Source organism: Sturnus vulgaris, chromosome 21 (genome assembly GCF_052056855.1).
Source record: "Sturnus vulgaris isolate bStuVul1 chromosome 21, bStuVul1.hap1, whole genome shotgun sequence".
Taxonomy (NCBI): Eukaryota; Metazoa; Chordata; class Aves; order Passeriformes; family Sturnidae; genus Sturnus; species Sturnus vulgaris.
In genome coordinates this window covers 8,165,877-8,184,761 of record NC_142263.1, presented here as the reverse complement: position 1 = coordinate 8,184,761, position 18,885 = coordinate 8,165,877, and the positions used below count along the sequence as shown (strand labels likewise).

Genomic DNA, 18,885 nt, shown 5'->3' with positions numbered 1-18,885 from the left:
CCCCAGAGATGCTGGCAGGACCCTGCAGCCCAGCAGTGGCAGGGGAGCAAACTCAGCCTCCTCATGGACTATTTTAGGGCACTCACTCTGAGTGCTGACTCTCAGTCAGCAGCATGGTTGCACAGCACCACTGTCACATGGCTGCAAGAAAAAGCTGAACAACTTGTCTGAAGTGTGCAAGAAAAACAGTGAAATCAGACACATCATCACCATGTTACAGTTTTAACCATTTATAGAGGCTGTTTAAAGGGAAGCAGCTTATCTACATAAACTGTAGTCAAGAGAAGATCTCCTTTTTAGTGTAGTGTAATCCATTGTTTACTCTCATGATCAAGTGATAAAACATTCATGTAAGAAATTACTGAGGGCTTGCTAATATGGAATGCAGCCTTAATGCAGAGCACTGCCTCAAGGGTTTAATCCAGTAAAACAAAAACCCAAATAAATCAATACATAAACTTCCACACAATCTCAGCACCACCTGCAACCCTCCATAAAAGCAAATGGCATCTTAAGGTAAATAACAAGCTGTTAAACTGGTGTCCAGACCCCAAAGACACTGATGCCTTCTCATATCAGTATTTTTCTTACCTCACCTGCCCAGGCTCACACCTTTGAGCAGGAGGTGCTGGGGCAGTGGAGGGAGATGGGGGAAGATTCCAGCCTCTTGCAAAAAATGCTACAAAAATAGACTTTTATGAATTATGATGAAGCTCAGTGAAGCAATATTTTTTCAGGAGTATTTTGAATGCCAAAGGCTAATGATTAGTTCTCTGCCTCATCTGTTTTTGAAGGATCCTGTAGAGAAAAGTCTGTTGTGACACAGCAAGTGCCTAAGATAATCTCTGTCTTACAGGTGTTCACGTGTTTTCTCCCTGGTGCTGGCAGATGGGACCAGCCTTGCTGTGTGGGGGCTGAGGGAAGCCCAGGGCCCGTGCTGGATCCAGCTCTCCAGCAGGGAATGGCCAGGACCCCTTGGGATGGTGGTGTGGAGGCCTGAACTGTGCAGGTGCACTTGGGCCTGACCCTCTCACCCATCGTTCCTGCAGCTCCTCCAGTCCTCAGCTGCTGCAGGGCTGGAGCTGTTCCTGCACAGGGGCCTGGCCTGAAGCCCTTTGGGGCTATTTTAAGGCAAACACGGCAGCACAGTGCTGATCACTTGTGTAATCAATGCCAAATCAAGTAGGTTATTCTAGTTCTAATTGGAGGTGCTCCCCCATGTGCCCATACACTCCCTCACTGCAGGTATATTTAGGAATGCTGGTTTATTTTGGGCTGTCTACTTGGCCCATACTCTGAAGGACAAAATGATGCAAAGTTGCTTTGCAGTTCACAATGGTAGTGACCTGAAGCTATCCAGGCATAGCTGGGCTCCTGCATGGCCCTGATCCTGCAGCAGGAGCATAAGCCACACAGGTTGGATCTGCCTTCAACAGACAAGGGGTCAGCAACAGCAGGAGCAGCTCTCAAAGAATTGCATTTTAGAAGGAGGAAAAACTGCTGCACAGCAGCAGCCAAAACAAAGGAGTAAGAATCTGTGACAGACAACCATGTAGGTACAAAGGTCAGCAGAGGAGATGAAGAAGTAGAAAAGTCAGGAGCAGGGCTGAGCCTGGGAAGAAGGGAGAGGTGTAGGAAAGGCACTGTTAGACTTCTGTTTAGACATACTAATTCCTCATTACCCTGCTCTGTTTTATTGGCAATAAAATAATTTCCCCAGTGTGAGTCTGCTGCCCATGATAGTAACAGGTCCTGTCCTTGCTCCAACCCATGTTTTCCTTCAGATTCTTTCTCCCTGTCCTGTTGATGGCACAGGGATGACAGAGCAGGTTGGGGGGCTAAGGTCAAAATGCTGCCCCCACTCTGTAACCAAAACATGGGTAAGTGCTGGTGCTTGCCAGCCTGCCCCCAGTGCCACTAACCTTGTTGCCACCAAGCAACACATCTGAGAATGCCCACAACCACCCTCACTGCATTAAGCCCTACAACACTTCTATTTAGAGCTGAACACCTCATTGGCACCTCACTATCACACAGAATTTGCAATTCATTGTTGCAAGAATGCAACACAAAGACTCAACCCAGCTCTTCACAAGGCCCAGCCCCAAGGGGCATTGGGAAAGAGCTGTGAACGAGAGGAGCTGAGAGCCCAGCACTAACCAGCCCAACTCAACAGCAACATCCAGAAGGGAATTGTTTGGAGCACCTTTCTTACCAGAGTTTTTGTGTTTTCCATGGTTTAATAAGCCTCCCCAAGATGAATGGGCATACCTACTCCCATGAGGCCAACAAGACATGCTTGGGCACCACAAGTTGCACGTGTTGCATGTACAATCAGGACTAAATTAAAGCCAACCAAATGGGAGCTCATAGTGAAGGTCTGCCAGTTGCACAGTAGCTTTGTGTTCTGCCTCCCCCATCCAGCAGCACCTGTTACACAGGAACGTCAACACCTCACGAGATGTGTCTCTATTTCCATGTGTTCTGGTTCACCTTTCCTATATTTTACACAACACCTTCAAAACTTATTTAATCAAGGTGAAGTTTACACTCATTTTATTAGATGAAATACAGTATTTCACCTAATGAAACCAATAAATGTGGTGTCCCATGGGGGCATGGATGCAATGCCTGACTACAACACTACCAGTCCTGCAGGTATGGAGCTGGCTCAGCTGACAGAAATGGTTTCCTGCCACATAACTGTGAACCAAAATGCTGCAGTTCAAATGCAGATCCAATCACTGCACGAGCAGATCATGCTCAAGAATATTCCTATTACTAAAGATTTTTATCATCACTTTATTGAAAACACACTAACTCGGGTTCCACCAAAGTAGTTTGCACACTAGAAGTACCCCACACAGAGAGAAAAGACAAAAGACTGATGCTTGGAGTGTTTCACAGGAGACAGTTTCCCACACTTGGGTGTGAGATTGGGTAAGTGCCTGCTACAGATACAGCTGTTGCATCCCATCTCTATCAGCTTATTGCTAAGAAGGTACCAAGGAATGAAGCTCTGCTTCTTACCCATTAAGACTCCTTCCCCTGCTAAGCAATCCTGAAATCCCCAGCTAGGTGCAACTGAGAGCCACCATACCCCAAAGAGAGAGAGTGTAGGGAATAAAAAAAGAAAAAAAAAAAAAAATCAAAGGTAGTGATGTGTGAGCAGCACAAGGAGACAAAGGCACCTGAGGGGTGGTGGTGAGCACTGCTCACATCCATGCCTGAGCACTGATTTTGCAGGCAGCTGATCAGGGGCTTTGTTTCCAGCCTCCCTCAATAAGCTAGACTGGCTTCTGTCACCATCCATCTGTCCTGCAGAAGAGAGCCTGCTGCCTTATTTAACAGTACTTACCCCTGCAAAGAGATTCTCAGCCTTTGAATGTGTTCCTTAGGTGTTCAGTCTTTAGCACAAACACAGACAGCCTTGAACAGCCCACAGACACATCAGTGCCTCCAGGCAAGGGCTGTGTATCCAGTTTCTGCTCAGGACAACAGCCTGGGCATAGTGCAGCTGAGGGTGGCCACCCAGGACAGCTGTGCTGGCCTTCAGGAACTAGCATGACCTCTATTCCACATAACAGTTATAGAAAAACACCAACTTGTCCCTTGAAAAATAGTTTGGCTCTGCCCAACACTGACACTCCAGAGCTGGTGACAGGAAATATCCATATATCAATGTCCTGTGCTGTAGATTTCATCCCATGCCTGTCCTCCTTAAGGGAGATGCTCTCCATCTTCATGCACAGAGGGGCTCACCAGTCTGGGGCTGGGCCTCAGGTTCTCTGGGAGCTCATCACGAAGGTGCCAAATGCTGCTTGCATTTCCATGCTCCCTGGGGAATGTGCTTCCTTCCTGCAGCCAGGCCCGAGCATTTCAGTGATGCAGGGATGATAACACAACCAGACACTGCCATGGCTGTCTCTGCTCACACTCACTTGATTTCGTAAAATGAGTTTTCCTTTCCAAGAGGCTCATCACAAGTCCTTACATCACCCTGGTGCAGTGCTGAGACCCAGCAGCATCCCTAGGTGAAAGACCTGACCATGCTGACCATGTGATCAACTCCACACGCCACATCCAGCACCTCCCCGGGCACAGTCACCTGGATGAAACACAGGACAGTGGGTTATTTATCAGCTGGTACTCTGCACCTGGTATTTCCTATTTCTCATCCTCCTTCCACTCAACATGCCAGCTAGTTTCACAGGGATTTGTACCAATGCAAGTGCCAACTTGAAAGCACAGAAAGAGCAAGATTCAGCACCAGGCAGGCTTGTGCACTGAGCTGTGAAATACTCCTCCTTTTCCTTCACAAAACCATATAAAGCTTTGGAAGGAGAAAGAAGAGCAGGCTCACTAGCAGACAGTGAGGAGATTGTAGCCCCAGCCCATCTGTTCAACAGCAGAAGCAGCATGACTGAACAGAGCATAATCTAGACATTAGGAAAAGGATCTGCCCAAGCACCACAGGGATTTGCCTCTTCTTTCATCAGCAAGAACTGGAACAAGGCAAAGGCTCAACTCAGCCTAAGGCATTTTGTGCTTTGATGCCAAGAGACCAGGTCCTCACTCCTTGAAGCTTATTCACTTAAAACTGACTTCAAACTTAAGGAAAGCAGAGTGTAAAAAAGAGCAAGTTTTCCCTTAGAGCCAAGAGAAAGGATAGCAGCTTGTTCTAGGGCAGAAGGTCACAGACAAGGATCCTGGCCCATTGCCATAGTACTCTCAGACAGGAGCTGGCTGTCTGAAAGAGCATAACCCCCAATGTCCACATCTGGGGAAGTGAATTCAGAAATTCCACTCAGCCACAGCAGTGTGATTTTAGGCAAATGTTCCAGAGCTGGTCTGGTTTTGTTCATTTTTAAACAAAGAAAAAAGTATAATACAGAAACACATTTACTGCAAGTTCAGACACACAGACAGGGACTCCAGGGTGGTCCAGCTGATTGCCTCCCTCATCTCCTACTTGGCCTTCATGGAGACCAGGAGCATCTGTTAGGCTGAATGCTGAACTCCAGAACCAAAGACTCTTCTGCATTCACTGAGTCTGGCTCTCAGAGCCATCTGGGAGGAAGCCGTGGAACTGGAAGCACTGTGAGCACAGCTAAGGATCTGCTGCTGTAACCTGACAGTCAGTCCAGAGACCCACCACCACTGTGTGCACCTGTAGTCACTATAGATCAGAATGTTCACCTAATGCAGGTGAGTAATGATCTGACCAATACTGGTGGCTTTCTTTGCAGCACATACAAACAGAAGCACAGGCTAGAAGGGAAAGGAAGGGGCAGTAAGGGCAGCAAGCAGATGATGGTGGACAGGAAGGAGATGAGAACTGTTCAGATGTGGTGGCACAGCACCAGATGCTGTTTTAGGATTTGAAATCATTACTGGCATAGCAGACTAAAAGGTTTACTGAATACCTCCATTCCCAAGCAGGCTACACAAGGACCTCTGGAAAACAAAGCACTTTCTACAGTCATCTTAGGCTTCCACTACTTTCAGAATTACTCAACAAAACCACACAGCCCTCAGAATAACAAAAACTAGCCCAAGACTATACTCTTGACCTTAAAACCACCATCCTTACTCTCCATGGGAAATACTGGTCCTCCATTCTTCCAGTTCCCAGGCATCCTCTTAGATTCTTCCCCCACACAAACAGTTCTCCTCTGTCTACACAGGAAGAAAAAAAATAGAAAAGAACAGTCATTAAAAAGAAAGAATTCTATTTTGTGACGCTGGCAAATATGGCTACAGTGTTTCTGGGAGTATACAGGGTTGTACAAGCAGTATGACAGTTACCAGATTTATTTCAAGGTACAATAAATGTACTTGCATTTGATGGTGATGCCTAATGAGCAATACAAGAAACAAGTTCTATGTACAAGTCTTTGTTTCCCCCTCTTACATCAACTGCTTTGGAATTTTATTTGAAGGAAGACTGCAGCAGCAGCAATTCCAGGGAATCATTTGTGAAGTGAATAATTTGTGCTGAAAGTTAGAGAGCTGCAGTTGATCTCTACCAGCTATCATCAGGGCAAATCCAGTAAGCAAGTCAGTGAGATCTGTCCCAAGCCATCACCTGAAAACTGCTTATTTGACTGCCTGAAAGAAGTGACCTTCTAATGACAGCTAGGGAAAAGCAAAAATTTGTGGTCAAGAGTTGAAGAGCTTTGAGCTCTTCAGGAGAACACAAAGATCTCAGAAGTGTTTGGATCAGCTCCACAGCAGAAATAAACAAAACACAATCTATAACATAAATACAATTTAATCAGAACAGTGTTTCTAACCCTTTCTGATACCCTTGGGAGCCCACTTACAAGCACCCTGCAACCAAACTGAGTGTCACACATACTGCTTGTCTCAAAGGACTCAACCCTGGCATTTTTTCCTGCTGCCAGCTGGATCTCCAAACTGATGTTAACTGATGTTAAATGACTTTCAAATTTCAAACCCTTCAAAGGCTGGGAACCCACACAGGGTGCACAGAGCACTGTATCATAACCTTTGCATATTAAATGCTTGGGTCTGCCCACCTCAGGCTGCTAACTCAGCCAGAAATGCCAAGAAACTGATATCTAGCTTAATTTAGACTCAGTTTTAGTTTGTTCATTTATCACATTAATTTTCTAAATTGCTAAAGTGCAGCAGACTGACTCATTCTATACAGGAAAATGAAAAAAATCTTCTGGATTGAGAATCTTCTGGTATGAGAAAAGTTTTTTGTGTTAAGACAAATAACACTTTCTTAATTAAAGCATAAGTTAGCACAAAACACATGCCAGGAACCATGCTGACACCTGTAAATGGTCTGGTTCCCTGCTGCTGCACTCCAGTGTGCCTTCAGTTTCAAGAAAGATGGGTGCACTTTTTGAGGTGTGGGGGTTTTTTTGTTTTGATTTTGTCTTGGTTTTGGTTTTTGGTTTGGTGGGGTTTTTTTTGCTTTTTTTCTCTTCTGCCAATAACACAGCAACACGACCTCTCCACGACAGTAGGATGAGAAACTTACTTGTAAGTGCTGCAAATTGGCTGAGTCCACAGCGAACATGAGCAACACGGATGTCTGGACTGAAGTCTGACCAGCCAAAAAGGCTGGGTGGGATCATCTCTGGCACTGCTGTCTCTATTAGGTTTGGTCCTTTCCCAAGAATTCCATATCCCCAGACAAAAACATTTCCTTCTTCTGTATTACAATAAGAATACATTCCATAAGAAAGTCTGTGCTTGTGAAATTCATGCCACAACCAAGAGTTAATCAGAATTAAAGGAATATTTTCCTTTCTTTCAGCTCAGTCTAATACTTTTTGGTTATTTAAAATCTGCAAATAATGAATTCCCATCCAAATGCCTCAATCTTTTCCTAAGCTATGCAGGCAAATCAAGCCTTCTAGGCAAAACTTTCATGGGGAAATAATGCCAACACAAGAGTGAGCTGGATAAAATACTTCAGCTTACTGACTGGTGGGACACAGCTTGAGAGCTTATTATCATGGCTTTCTTCTTTGATGCATGCCCAAACCAGCAATTGATGTCACTCTGCCTGGCATTCTGCCTTAAGCTGGGTGCCTGGGAAGGGCAACAGTTGGACAGCGTAAGAAAGAATAAGTTTCTATGTCAGCTAGCTCTATTCCCTCCATATTAGAAGCTCCAATTTCTGGACATCACAATACTCCCATTATAAATATGAACAACTTCCTTGAGATAATCCTTTAAGAAAGCAATACAATCCCCTCCCTCCTTCCTTCATGCAGCAACCCTCCAGCTATGCTCCTCAGCCACTGACAGTCCAAAGAACAGTCACTAAAGACCTGCTGTACAGCTTCACTGTTCTCAGAATTCTCTTCTTTCCATCCTAGTTCATGATTTATAAATATGTCAGATTCACATGGAGTCTGAAAGGGTTCTACTTTCTCTCAAGTGTTGCCTTACTTCCTCCCTATATCCACACTCATTACAGGCCATAGTCAGCATGACCAGCAAAAGAGATCAGCAGAGCAAACAGCTGCCATGCTCCTGCTCTGGTCTGCAGAAGTGCACACTGGAAGCAATGCTCTGCACTACTGAAAACTCCTCCAGTACATTCTTAAATCACCTTTCTCAGTCTCCCAGCTTTCCTCATAACACACAGTATTTCCCTGTTTCCAGAAAACAAGATACTTGTTTCATAATGCATTACAATCCACCTACTGTGCAGCCTTACACCAAAGTGAATGATTCTAGAAGTGAACTCACCTGTTAGCACAACATTGCCAGTCCCTCCACAGGCAGCCTCCTTTACCTTCCCAATCTTGAATGGCAAATGCCTGGGAACATTCACCTGTGCAAGATTGCAGAAGAGTTGTTAGAGACAAGGCAAACTGCAAACCAGACATATATTTTAACTTGTTCTCTAGTTCTGGTTAAAGCTTACATACATTGGATTCCTGATACAATCTTTATTGCCTGAACAATAAAATGAAAGCAAGTCCCAAAATAAAAAGAAAAAAACAAAAAAAAACAACTACAAGAAATTCATTAAGGTGAGGACTGGAAAGCTTAGCATAGCAATAAGGCTGAGAATGACTAATAACTGCTTCTTGTCCCCAGCTTTCAAAGTCAGACACAGTGGGGATGTCAATAGGTGAGCATGTCTTCAAGTCTTCACACTGGATTAGATCACTAAGATTCAGTCTGCAATGGTGTTTCTGAACATACTAAGGAAAAATTACTTAAAGAAAATTGCACTTATTTGGTACAGTCCAACACAACATACATATACAGCTTAACATATGTAAACAGCAATCTTCAATTTCATAGCTCTGCCATTCTACACTTTGGACTGCATCTGTATTTTAGTTAAGACTCCCATTTTTGGTAAATGTGCCATTCACCCATTTCAGATGCTGCAGACCTCCAGAAAACTGCTACACTGCATAACCTGATCCTTGTCCTCAGGCCTTATGGGTCTCAGCATCTAGCCCTACATTCCTCAGGAGAGGCACAGGAAACAAAGCTCTCTAAAATTTTGCTAAAGCTATGTTAATCCAATTGTCTGCTCTTAGCCTTCTGCCAAGAGTAGCTTAAGTATTGATTAATTTCCTGACTCCATTTCCTAAAGTAGCTGTAACATGAGACCAACTGCCTCATTACCTCAATAGTACAATGCCGAGTGTGAAGGCAGCGCTCTACCAATGCCCCATATAAGTTTGCTCAAAAAAACTTTTACCTATGAGACACTGGAATTTGTTTAGGTCTCAGTTATAAACCCACTAAGGATGTCCATGCAAAATTCACCAGCATGCAGGTTGACTGGAAGGGACTTCCCAGGGTCAGCACTGTGCTCAAAGCAGGATCACTTGAAATCCGAGGTTAGCCAGCCAAAAAAATAATTCCTGTCCTAAATTAGCAAAAGCACTTGAGCTGGGCCTCAATTTGGTGCCAAGTCCATGGGATGGAGAAAGAAGAATATGAGGTTCTTAGACTAACAAACTGGGTGAAGTAACACAAACCTTTGCCTATCAAAGAAGGGAAACATACTTGTCCCTAAAGCTACACAAACCCATCAGACAGGTTGGTTTTGTAAGCTTATGTAATAGCAGCCTGCTAGTGATGTTTGTATCTGCTGTCAAAAGAACCCAGAACAGGAGAAACATGCAGTTTTTAACTCTGTGCACAGCAGCTGAACTGAAATACATAAAAACATACCCTCAGGTCAACTGACCTGTGTGGTTTCTGTGACAGATGCCAACTGCAAGTATTCTGAATTTCCCCAACCAAAGACATCTCCTTCGTCTGAAACAGCCAGACAACAGTCCCCATAGGAAGAGACCTGGATAATGTTTACTCCAGCAATGTCACCATGCAGCTTAGTAGGAACACTGGTGATGTTATAGTGTCCAAGACCTGAAAGGAAATAAAGTAGAGATTATGAAGAATTTTTTTTCCAGACACACTTTTAATGCCTGCATAGGACCATTTTTGCCATGCTGTAACAAAGTCACCCTTCCTCTGAAATAAATCTTTCTATCCATACTGCTTAATTAGCAGCTGCAACAGACAATCAGCCACAAACACGTCTTCCACTAGCCAAAGCCTCCTCTCTGGAGTACACAACAACTTTATACAAATCACACCCTGAAGAGTCTCTCATCTCTTGTCTGCATGGACCAAAGTGTTTGAAGAACAATAACCAAGGCAGGCAGATATCCCAGGTAACAGAGATGAAGTTTTACAAACTCGTTGCATCCTCTCTTCTGCAAGGAGAGCCATGAATGACAGCACACTGCAATCAGTTAGACAACAGCAGGGGAAATGGCAAAAGAGGCTGGGAAGCAAAAGCTTTACATGACAAACTGCTGCCTGGAAAAGAGACCAGAATGTAGATGACAGAAAGCTGGGTCACACTACATTGGCACAAAAGAATCATGGGGAGAACTCAGCTTTGGGAGCAGCAAAACGAATAAACAGTAGGAATGACTATGAGGAGGAAGTTCTTTGCAGCAAAAACCACTACAAAAAGGGCCTGGCCAATGATCCCATGCTGAAACATGCCACAGCTACCAAAGCACTTGTCAGTTCACAAGAGCAGAACAGACCCCGAAACAAGAATCAGGAAGGCAAAGCCATCACCAAACTGAGGAGCAAAGCTGCCCATGTCCCTCCCACATCCCCTCAGAAGCTTTACACAGCAGGTACACTCTGCTCCGACTGCATGCTTGGATTGCCAGGGCAGCATCCCAAAGGTCCTCAAAAATATGAACTGGATTGTCTCAGTTTGGTTACACAAGAGTATTGAAAACATCTACACACAACATTAGCAGCCCCTTTCTGTCCACACACACGACAAACATCTCACAGCTCCTCAATTAGGACAGCTTGCTATATTCATCAATTCCCTGACAAGCAAGCTGAGCTGAGTTCCTACCTGTTTGTCCATCAGCTCCCCATCCACATGCATAGACTGAACCTTTCTTGGTTCTAAACAGACTGTGGTCCTGCCCACACACAACCTGCACACAAACAAGAAGTCAGAGCTAGTGAGGAAAGGTCACATGTTCAGACTTGATTTAGTGAAGCATTACTGACAGATAAATTGAGCAATGAACCTCTGTGATGTCCATCAGTTCAGATTTTGACCTTTCTCTCCTGATCACACGGCTCTAGAGAAAGGGAAGGCCAAGAACCACAAGACACAACACAGAAAACAGCAGGATTTTCTTTGTGAAAAGTGATGTTGCAGTTGATTTTTTCTAAGATCCAAAAGAAGGAAAGAAAGCTCGATTCAGCAGTACAACACAATAAAACAGCAGAGTAAATAAGAGCTCTCCCTACACAGGATGCTAACCACATGCTTTTTGATGCCAGCTACAAACTGCTATGGATTCTTTGCCATGTAAGCATTCCAAGCACACAGCTGTTCTCAAATCTATATTTATGTTGAACTAGCCATCACATCTGCCACAGGCTTGGCATGAATTAAAGCCAAGGAAAAAGCCATTCAAAACAGACATTAAAAATTAAACAAAGATTAAGGGATTTAATCAACAAGTTAAGAGAGTGACCACCAATATTAAGCACATAACTGCTGTTATCAAAGTACAAACAGGTACCAAGTATTCAACCCTCATAAAAAAAAATAAAACCATGAGAAGTTGAAACATAAGTTTTACAAGCCGAATTCAAAACAGTTTTAGGGTGAATCACAGCACAGTCTCATCAGGTGGGTGTAAATGAATGATCCTTCCTTGGAATAGGAGCAATGTTTGCCCACAGAGTATGGTTACAGGGGCACAGAACACAACAAACTGCTCCTGTGCCTGGGAGTACTGCAGCCACGGCAGGGGTTTCTGCTGCCCTGCAGTCCCTTGCTCTCCCACGAGCCTGACCTAGAGAAATGCTGGCTAGTCTAAGTGGATGCTTTCACAGCTCGTTTTTGAAAAGGCAAACACAAAATTTAAACTCCTAAGCAATGTAAAAGTGACAAAAGGGAACAAGAAATCATGACAGGAAGAGAGTAGTGAAGAGCACAGAAGTAGACCCAGTACTGAGTGTGGCTGAGCAGAAAAGAATCATCATCTCCTTGACCTGCAGGTAACACTCCTCCCAGCGCAGCCTAGGCTATCATTAGCCTTTACAGCAAGGCATGTTGTTGGGTCATGGTTAACCTGGTGTACCCTAGGCCTTCTCCACACAGCTGCCTCCCAGACAGGCATCCCTAGCCCATGGTGGTGTCTGAAATTGTTCTTCACCAGCAACAGGACTTGGCCATTTCCACTGCTGAACTTGACGAGGTTCATGTAGGCCTATTTCTCCAGCCTCTGGATGGCAGCACCACCCTCTGGTTTATCAGTAACTCCTCAGAGTTTTGTATCATCTGCTATCTGCTGAGGGAACATTCTGGTCTAGATCACTAGTGCAAATGTAAACAGGACTGGACCCCAGACCCCTGGGGTACTGCAGTTGTTACTGGTTTCAACTCTGCTTCAAGCCAGTGACTGCCACCCTCTGAGCCTGGCTGTTCAGCTGGCTTCAATCCATTTTCAGGACTGAGTTCAGATGATCCTCTTACCTGGACAACTTCGCTGTCAAATTCCTTCAGCTGATGAATGAGATGGCTTCCACTGGACACCAAACAACCACCAAGAAGAGAAAAGGCAACACAGAGGATTTCAGAAGACTGCAACCAAAAAACACAAAGGTAAACCTGCCTATACTGAAAGCCACTTTAACACCACAAGTAGAGAAATTTATTTGCATGTAGTCTCATGCAAAATACCTGCACAAAGAAGGAATATAATTCTACATTCTCTTATTTAAGAAGTTAAGAACTGTCACTTTTTAAATATAAACTCTTGTGACTGGGGATAGGAGCAACTCTCAAAGACAGTCCCTAGTCTATAGTGAGCAGAGATAACACATAAAACTGCAGTACCCATATAAACACCACACTTGGTAGAGATAGACCAGATATCCCAGAGCACAGTGTAGTGCTAACACCCCTGCCATTTCTTCACAATACCAGGAATTATGAACAATCCAATGACTGACTTCCAGTATCACGACTAACAAAAGCTACCTAATTACAGCTATTTTCTCAAACTTTAAAGACCAAGTGTTGTGGATCACAGACAGAACAATGAACAAGATTTTTTTTGGTCCTACTAGGGAATCAGAAACTCAACATATTCCCACTATTCACTTACTCTGTCATACAGAGTCTGCCATACAGAGCACTTTGAGCATATGCTTTGGTGCAACCCACAAAAAACCCAATGAAGGAAAAGCACTACAGACTCAGAGGCAGTTACAGCAGAGAGTTTACAAAACGATGCCTTTTTCATAATTAAATGGCACTTCTAACATCCTCAGGAACAGCACAGGTACTCTGAGCAGCTAAAGGGAGAAATCCCAACTACTACACCAATTAGCTCATGCAATTTATGAAAGCTGGTTTCTCTCACTATGCCCTGCAAGAACTGTCCCATGCTGACATTCTTTTGTCTCTTGTGAATGTGGTCAGCAGAGTGTCCAGCCTGGGTTCAAAGCCAGGCTGCTTGTATGACACCTGTAGCACAACAGCCTGCTCTCAGACTCCTTAATCTTAAATGGCATGCTTATACTACCAGACCTTTTTCATCTTCAGCCTTTTCTGCAGGGTTGTTTTCATGCAATCATGTTTCCAGCATTAAGAAGGTGCAGGATCTTTGAATTCTCACCTGTAAATTTCATCTTCAACAATCTTGCGGCCACACTGTCCATAAGAATTGTTTCCCATTGTGAAAACTGAAAAACAATGATACAACACACAAGTTTTATTACTGCCCAATCTCCTGAAAGCCTCTTTTCAGGTCCACAAAATATTTTCACACAGTTTAGTCTGAAAGCTGGAGGACAGCAATGTAAAAATAAGCTTTTTTTTAAGTAAGTCCACTTGAATTAAAGTGACTGAATCCATTTTCACCAACAACACCTGGCAGTATTGCTGCAGGCACAGCAGCAGTACCTGCAGCCCACTGTCTGTCACAGCTGGGAATTGTCTAGTTCATCCTGCCATTGTCAAAGAGATTCAGAAATAGATCAGCATTCCCACAGCAGTGGGAATCAATAAACAAACCAGCTCACCCACTAAGAAGCTGCACTGGATCACTTGGTGCAGCACCGAAGCCATTGCACCAGAGAGCTCCCAGAGATGTGGGGAGACAATTCACAAACAGGATCTTCTCTATAAAGGACTATTAATTAAGTAATTGCTTTAATAAACATAGCACTCTGGAAAGGGGAAGTAACTCAGGAATACTGGCATAGTCACCCAAATCTGTGTTCAAAAACCCATCTGAATGAACAAGACAAACAGGCTGCACTCAGCCAGGCCTGAGGCTGGAGAAACAAACCTTGTAGTAACAGGTTCCCAATACATTTACAACCTGAGCCAGGTGAAGCTCATGGCTTTCCCTTGCAGAAGCAATCCCACAAAGGCCAACAGCTGCCTGCAAACATCCCATTTACAGTGCATACAGCCCATCTGGGATATAGTTCTAAAGGACAGAAGACAATTTTTTTCAAGTTTTTAGTAAAAGCATAGCCAGGCACCCCTTGACATCAGCACAAGCAACATCATACCTCCTTCACTATCTGTCAGGACCAGGGAATGGGCTCTCCCACAGGACACCTGCAAGACTCGAGTTTGCTGAGGCTTCTCCAGGGGTAATGGAATTGGAGATGGTTCCAAGACATATTCATAGCCCTTAGCTTAATGAAGAGAGAACAATATTAAATCAGTAGCTTCCACAAAGTAAATTCAACATATATTTGCCAATCCTGTTGTACATTCACTTCTGCTTTGTTATAAAAGCACATTTTAGAAAGCCAAGATACTAACCAAAGAGGTTGACAGGGATTTGTCACAGAGGGAGGGAGAAGGCAGAATCTATGGAGATAGCTGAAGCCAATAATCACTGCCTAAAGCACAAATATTCTGTGCAACTGGGGATATTGCAAACAAGGTACAAGAGCAACAATCACAGAAATGTATTAGGAAAAGTGAACAAAAAAATCTTAGTGCTTCATATTTAAAGAAAAGTAGATTAAAGGCACTTTCAGAAATAAGGAATGCAGAAAGACTAGCTAGGCTAAGTCAATAGGGAATAAGACATCTAACGTTTATAAAAAATGAAATGCTGTACTTTAAAAAGATTTAGCAGCTTGAAGAACATGTAATCAGTTACAGTCATCTGGGGGAGGAAGAACATCAAACCATAAATCAATACTAGGAAAAAGGTCAAGGGGAGATTAAAAGTCTTGATATCAAAGTCAGTGCAACAAGAGAAATCAAATCCTGGAGGACTCAAAGCAATATTGCACACAGGCAGCAGTGCTTTACTGGTTCTCACTGCCTTCAATAAAGCTAAAAAAACTAAATCCAAAAATATCTAAAATTAAAAAAAATAATAAAACAATCTACACATGGTCTTTTGCAGTAAGACACTACTAGATGTGAGGACAGGCAGCACAACAGGCAGCTTGCCAGTGGTGGGCATCTGCCATGCAACAGAGCAAGAACTTAAAGGCAGCCAATTCTCTATCTGTCCACAAACACTTGGAAGTCACAAAGCAAAATAATCTTTTCCTCTGTCTGTTCCCTGCAGCAGAAAGACACATGCTACTGGGATCTGTACTAACCATCACTGATAGCTGAGGGGATTTGGAGAAAAGAGACAATGATGTGGCTAAGGAACAAGGGGGTGAGTGTGAAATATTAGCAGTTTAGATACAACCATCTAAAAGTCAGAAGGCTGCAAATTCTCTTGGAAATGAAGCATCTACAGCAACACAGTGCTGGAAGCAGCAGGCACCAAAGTCAGTCTGTAAAACAGCAATAAGCAATATCCCAAAGGAAAACTTGTCTGGGAGGACATTAAACATGGAGCAGGCTCCACCAGCAATCCCACTGATCTTCACATTTTCAACCGATTTTGCCAAACACACTCTTACTTAGCAGGGCTTGAACTGCAAAACTATTCAACCTATTTCTGGATTCTCTGACAAAAATAATTTCCAGTCAGATGAAAAACAAGACAATTGCAAGACACTCCTGAGACATCAGCACATAAAGGAACTAAGACCCAGCAAGAGCTGGAACCTTTAAAAGCAGAAGTGACAGAAGCTTCTGCAGTCCCTGCATCTTGCAGCTGCTGTTTAATCACACACTTGCTGTGTGTACACACTCTTATGGTACCATCCAGTGTGCCACCACAAAGCAGCACCACTGCAAACCTCAACATGCTGCACTGTAGCTGCAATTTTCTTTTGCATCTCCACCAAGTTTAATCTTCTGTCCATATCAAACACACCTTGCCTTGATGGATTACACTCTTATACACTATAATGAGAAAAATGGCTTTTATGGTGATTTTCCTCAACTGTTTGTGGAGGAATGTCTACGCAGTCAGCCACTCTATGAGGAAAGTTTGTGTTTTTCCTATCTTTGGTGGTAGGTGGCAATGCTCTACACAGAAATCACCTTCTTAAATGAGTTTGAGAGCCTGGTGTAAGACAAAATGAAAAATGTTTTTCCTTTAAAATACAACTTGCTACTAAAATAATTTTAAAAGAAACCCTACAGCTTCACAAAAACCCCACAGACTGTATAAAAAAAAATTCTCACTGGAGAGGGAAGGAGGACTAAAGGACTTTAGTTTTTAAGTGCAAAGGCAACAGAAGCGAAGAAACCGTCCTGCCAAAACGATTTTATTAACTGCACTGTGCCTGCTATCAAACTATAGATTCAAAGTCACACATTAACCAACATCACACTTTCTAAAAGAGATACATTCCTGTTCAGATGAAACCAATTAAGTGCAGTGTACAGAACACAGGCACACATTGACAAAGCACACAAAAACATAAATTTCAGAAAAAGACCCGTTTTTTAAACAAAAAGCATAACCTGGGACTGCATCAAAGCCTCCTGACGTTTTTCACAGCTTCAAACACATGAAGATTCCTGTGCCACAGCCATACTGCAGTGTCACCCTTTAAGTCTTTAAAACACTTAAATCCTTACTTTGATCTCTTCTGCTTCTCTGGAATCCAAGCTGGGAATCCTTGTTGAGCCCCATGCCCCACACTTTGGTGATGTCTCTGGTATTAGAAGCCAGCAGTGTGAATCCATAACCGCAGGCAGCAGAGGATATCTTCGAAGACAGACAAAACCCACACCATTCAGTTAGAAACTGTGGCTTAGAAAAGGAAGTTTCACTCCATGCCACTTGTTCATTAGCATTCATTCTTCATTAAGCTACATTCACAGGCAGCCCAAATTCATGGCATGCATGGTCTTGCAAAAATTATCAGAATCTTCTGTGATTCTGTGAAGCACAATGGTGAAAACTCAGGTCCAACGTTTCCACCCTAAAGTTTTGGTTTGGTGTGCATACATCTTTATTTCTGCATTATCTTGGCCCCATTCAACACCACAGAAAGACCTGTTTGCTGACCTGCATCAGCAGACTAAAAAACCAAACCAAACCAAAAAAAAAAAAAACAAAACACAAAAAACAAAAAAAAACCAAACAAACAAAAAAAAAACACACCAAACCAATCAACAAATCAAAACAAAAAAAAAGATATAGCAATATTAAGCGAATAACACGTTTTCCTCCTTTTGACAAAAAAAGCCCAGCATAAGAGCCACATGAGGAACAACTGTGGTCACTTGGTTTGTTTGGCCCGGAGAAATAGAGACTGAGGTCAGATCTCACTGGAGTCTGCAGCTCTGATCTCTGCTCTGGGACCGGGACAGGACCCGAGGGAACCGCTGGAGCTGTGCCACGGGAGGTTTAGGTTGGATATCAGGAAAAGGTTCTTCCCCCAGAGGGTGGTGGGGCACTAAACCGGCTCCCCAGGGGATGGGCACGGCCCCGAGGCCTCAAGAAGGGTCTGGAAAACTCTGAGTCCCTTCAAACTCAAGATATTCTACGAATGCTCTTTCTCTGCACTAGCCAACAGAGCACGAGTGAAACGTGTAGGCAAAAGAACAACATGATTTTTAACACAAGCTTCCCATCTGTCAGGTGGGAGCAGCTACGGAGCCACTGGAAGAGATCCATTTCATCTGGCAAATGCTCTTCACTCGTAAGCTCTCCAACGTCTCTTACAAAATTACAAATACATATTTTCTAAACTATATGCTGCTACAGTTAAAACAGTAACCATTCTAAGCAATACAGCTATATCGCTAAAAAACACTGAATCACGGCAAAGCCTTTTAAACCCGATCCACTAACGCCGTTCTCGGCTAAGCCGTGACCAGGCTCCGGAGGCCGGGGGAGACACGCTGGCCCCGCCGGGCCGGGCCCACCTTCTCCTCTGTCTCCAGGCGGTACGGCGTGGTTTGGATCCGCCGCGGCTTCTTCCAGCCCGCGTCTGGCCTCACGAAGCTGGGGACGCCCAGGGCGCCCGAGTAGCTGAAGCCCCACACGAACACGCGGTCCTTGCGCCTGGCCGCCTTCCCCGCGTACTGGAACACTGGGGCGGCCTCCTCGGCCTCCCGGAGCTGGCGGGTGTTCGGCGGCCCGGCCGCCACGCCGAGGCCCCTGCGGAGCAGCCGCCTCACCAGCCCCGCCATGCCTCCCCTCAGGCCGCCGCCATCTTGGCTCCCTCACGGAGCGGTCTCACGTCCCCTGCGCGCACGCGCGCGGCGCCGGAGCGCGCTTCTCTTAAAGGGGCAACACCTCCCTCTTAGGGGGCTCCGCACCGCCCGGCCCGAACTCTACTCTAAACCCACACCCAGGCCTAGACCTCAGTCTAAACACGCTCCACACCCCAGTGTGGACTTAGACCCAGACTCAAACAAATCAAAACTGAAACTCAAGCCCAAACCTAAACGTAGGCCCAGACACG

The 18,885-nt window shown here is 44.3% G+C and overlaps 1 protein-coding gene across 2 annotated transcripts; it reads right to left on the bottom strand.

Annotated features, from left to right (window-relative positions):
- Nucleotides 1-214: 214 nt before the first annotated feature.
- Nucleotides 215-18,646, bottom strand: RCC1L (RCC1 like). 2 transcript variants are annotated; one of them, XR_015807975.1, is made up of 12 exons: nucleotides 18,344-18,646; nucleotides 17,048-17,177; nucleotides 14,605-14,733; nucleotides 13,701-13,767; nucleotides 12,554-12,605; nucleotides 10,910-10,994; nucleotides 9,707-9,888; nucleotides 8,239-8,323; nucleotides 7,016-7,189; nucleotides 5,594-5,679; nucleotides 3,359-4,108; nucleotides 215-1,612 (listed from the first exon to the last, which is right to left on the bottom strand). XR_015807975.1 is itself a non-coding variant. In XM_014891623.2 (11 exons), the coding sequence occupies exons 1-11, from the start codon at nucleotides 18,608-18,610 to the stop codon at nucleotides 4,031-4,033; spliced, it is 1,335 nt and encodes a 444-aa protein (XP_014747109.2). In that variant the 5' UTR covers nucleotides 18,611-18,646; the 3' UTR covers nucleotides 215-4,030. The 2 variants fall into 2 exon arrangements, 1 of the variants encoding a protein (XP_014747109.2); XM_014891623.2 differs by having other exon boundaries at nucleotides 215-4,108.
- Nucleotides 18,647-18,885: the final 239 nt, after the last annotated feature.

Coding starts and splice junctions, on each gene's coding strand:
- RCC1L (XM_014891623.2), bottom strand. CDS start 18,610: ATGGCGGGGCTGGTGAGGCGGCTGCTCCGCAGGGGCCTCGGCGTGGCG. Junction 10,995..12,553: donor TTGACAGCGAAGTTGTCCAG/GTAAGAGGATCA, acceptor GTTTGTGTGCAG/GTTGTGTGTGGGCAGGACCA. Junction 5,680..7,015: donor CCAATTTGCAGCACTTACAA/GTAAGTTTCTCA, acceptor CTTCCTGTGTAG/ACAGAGGAGAACTGTTTGTG.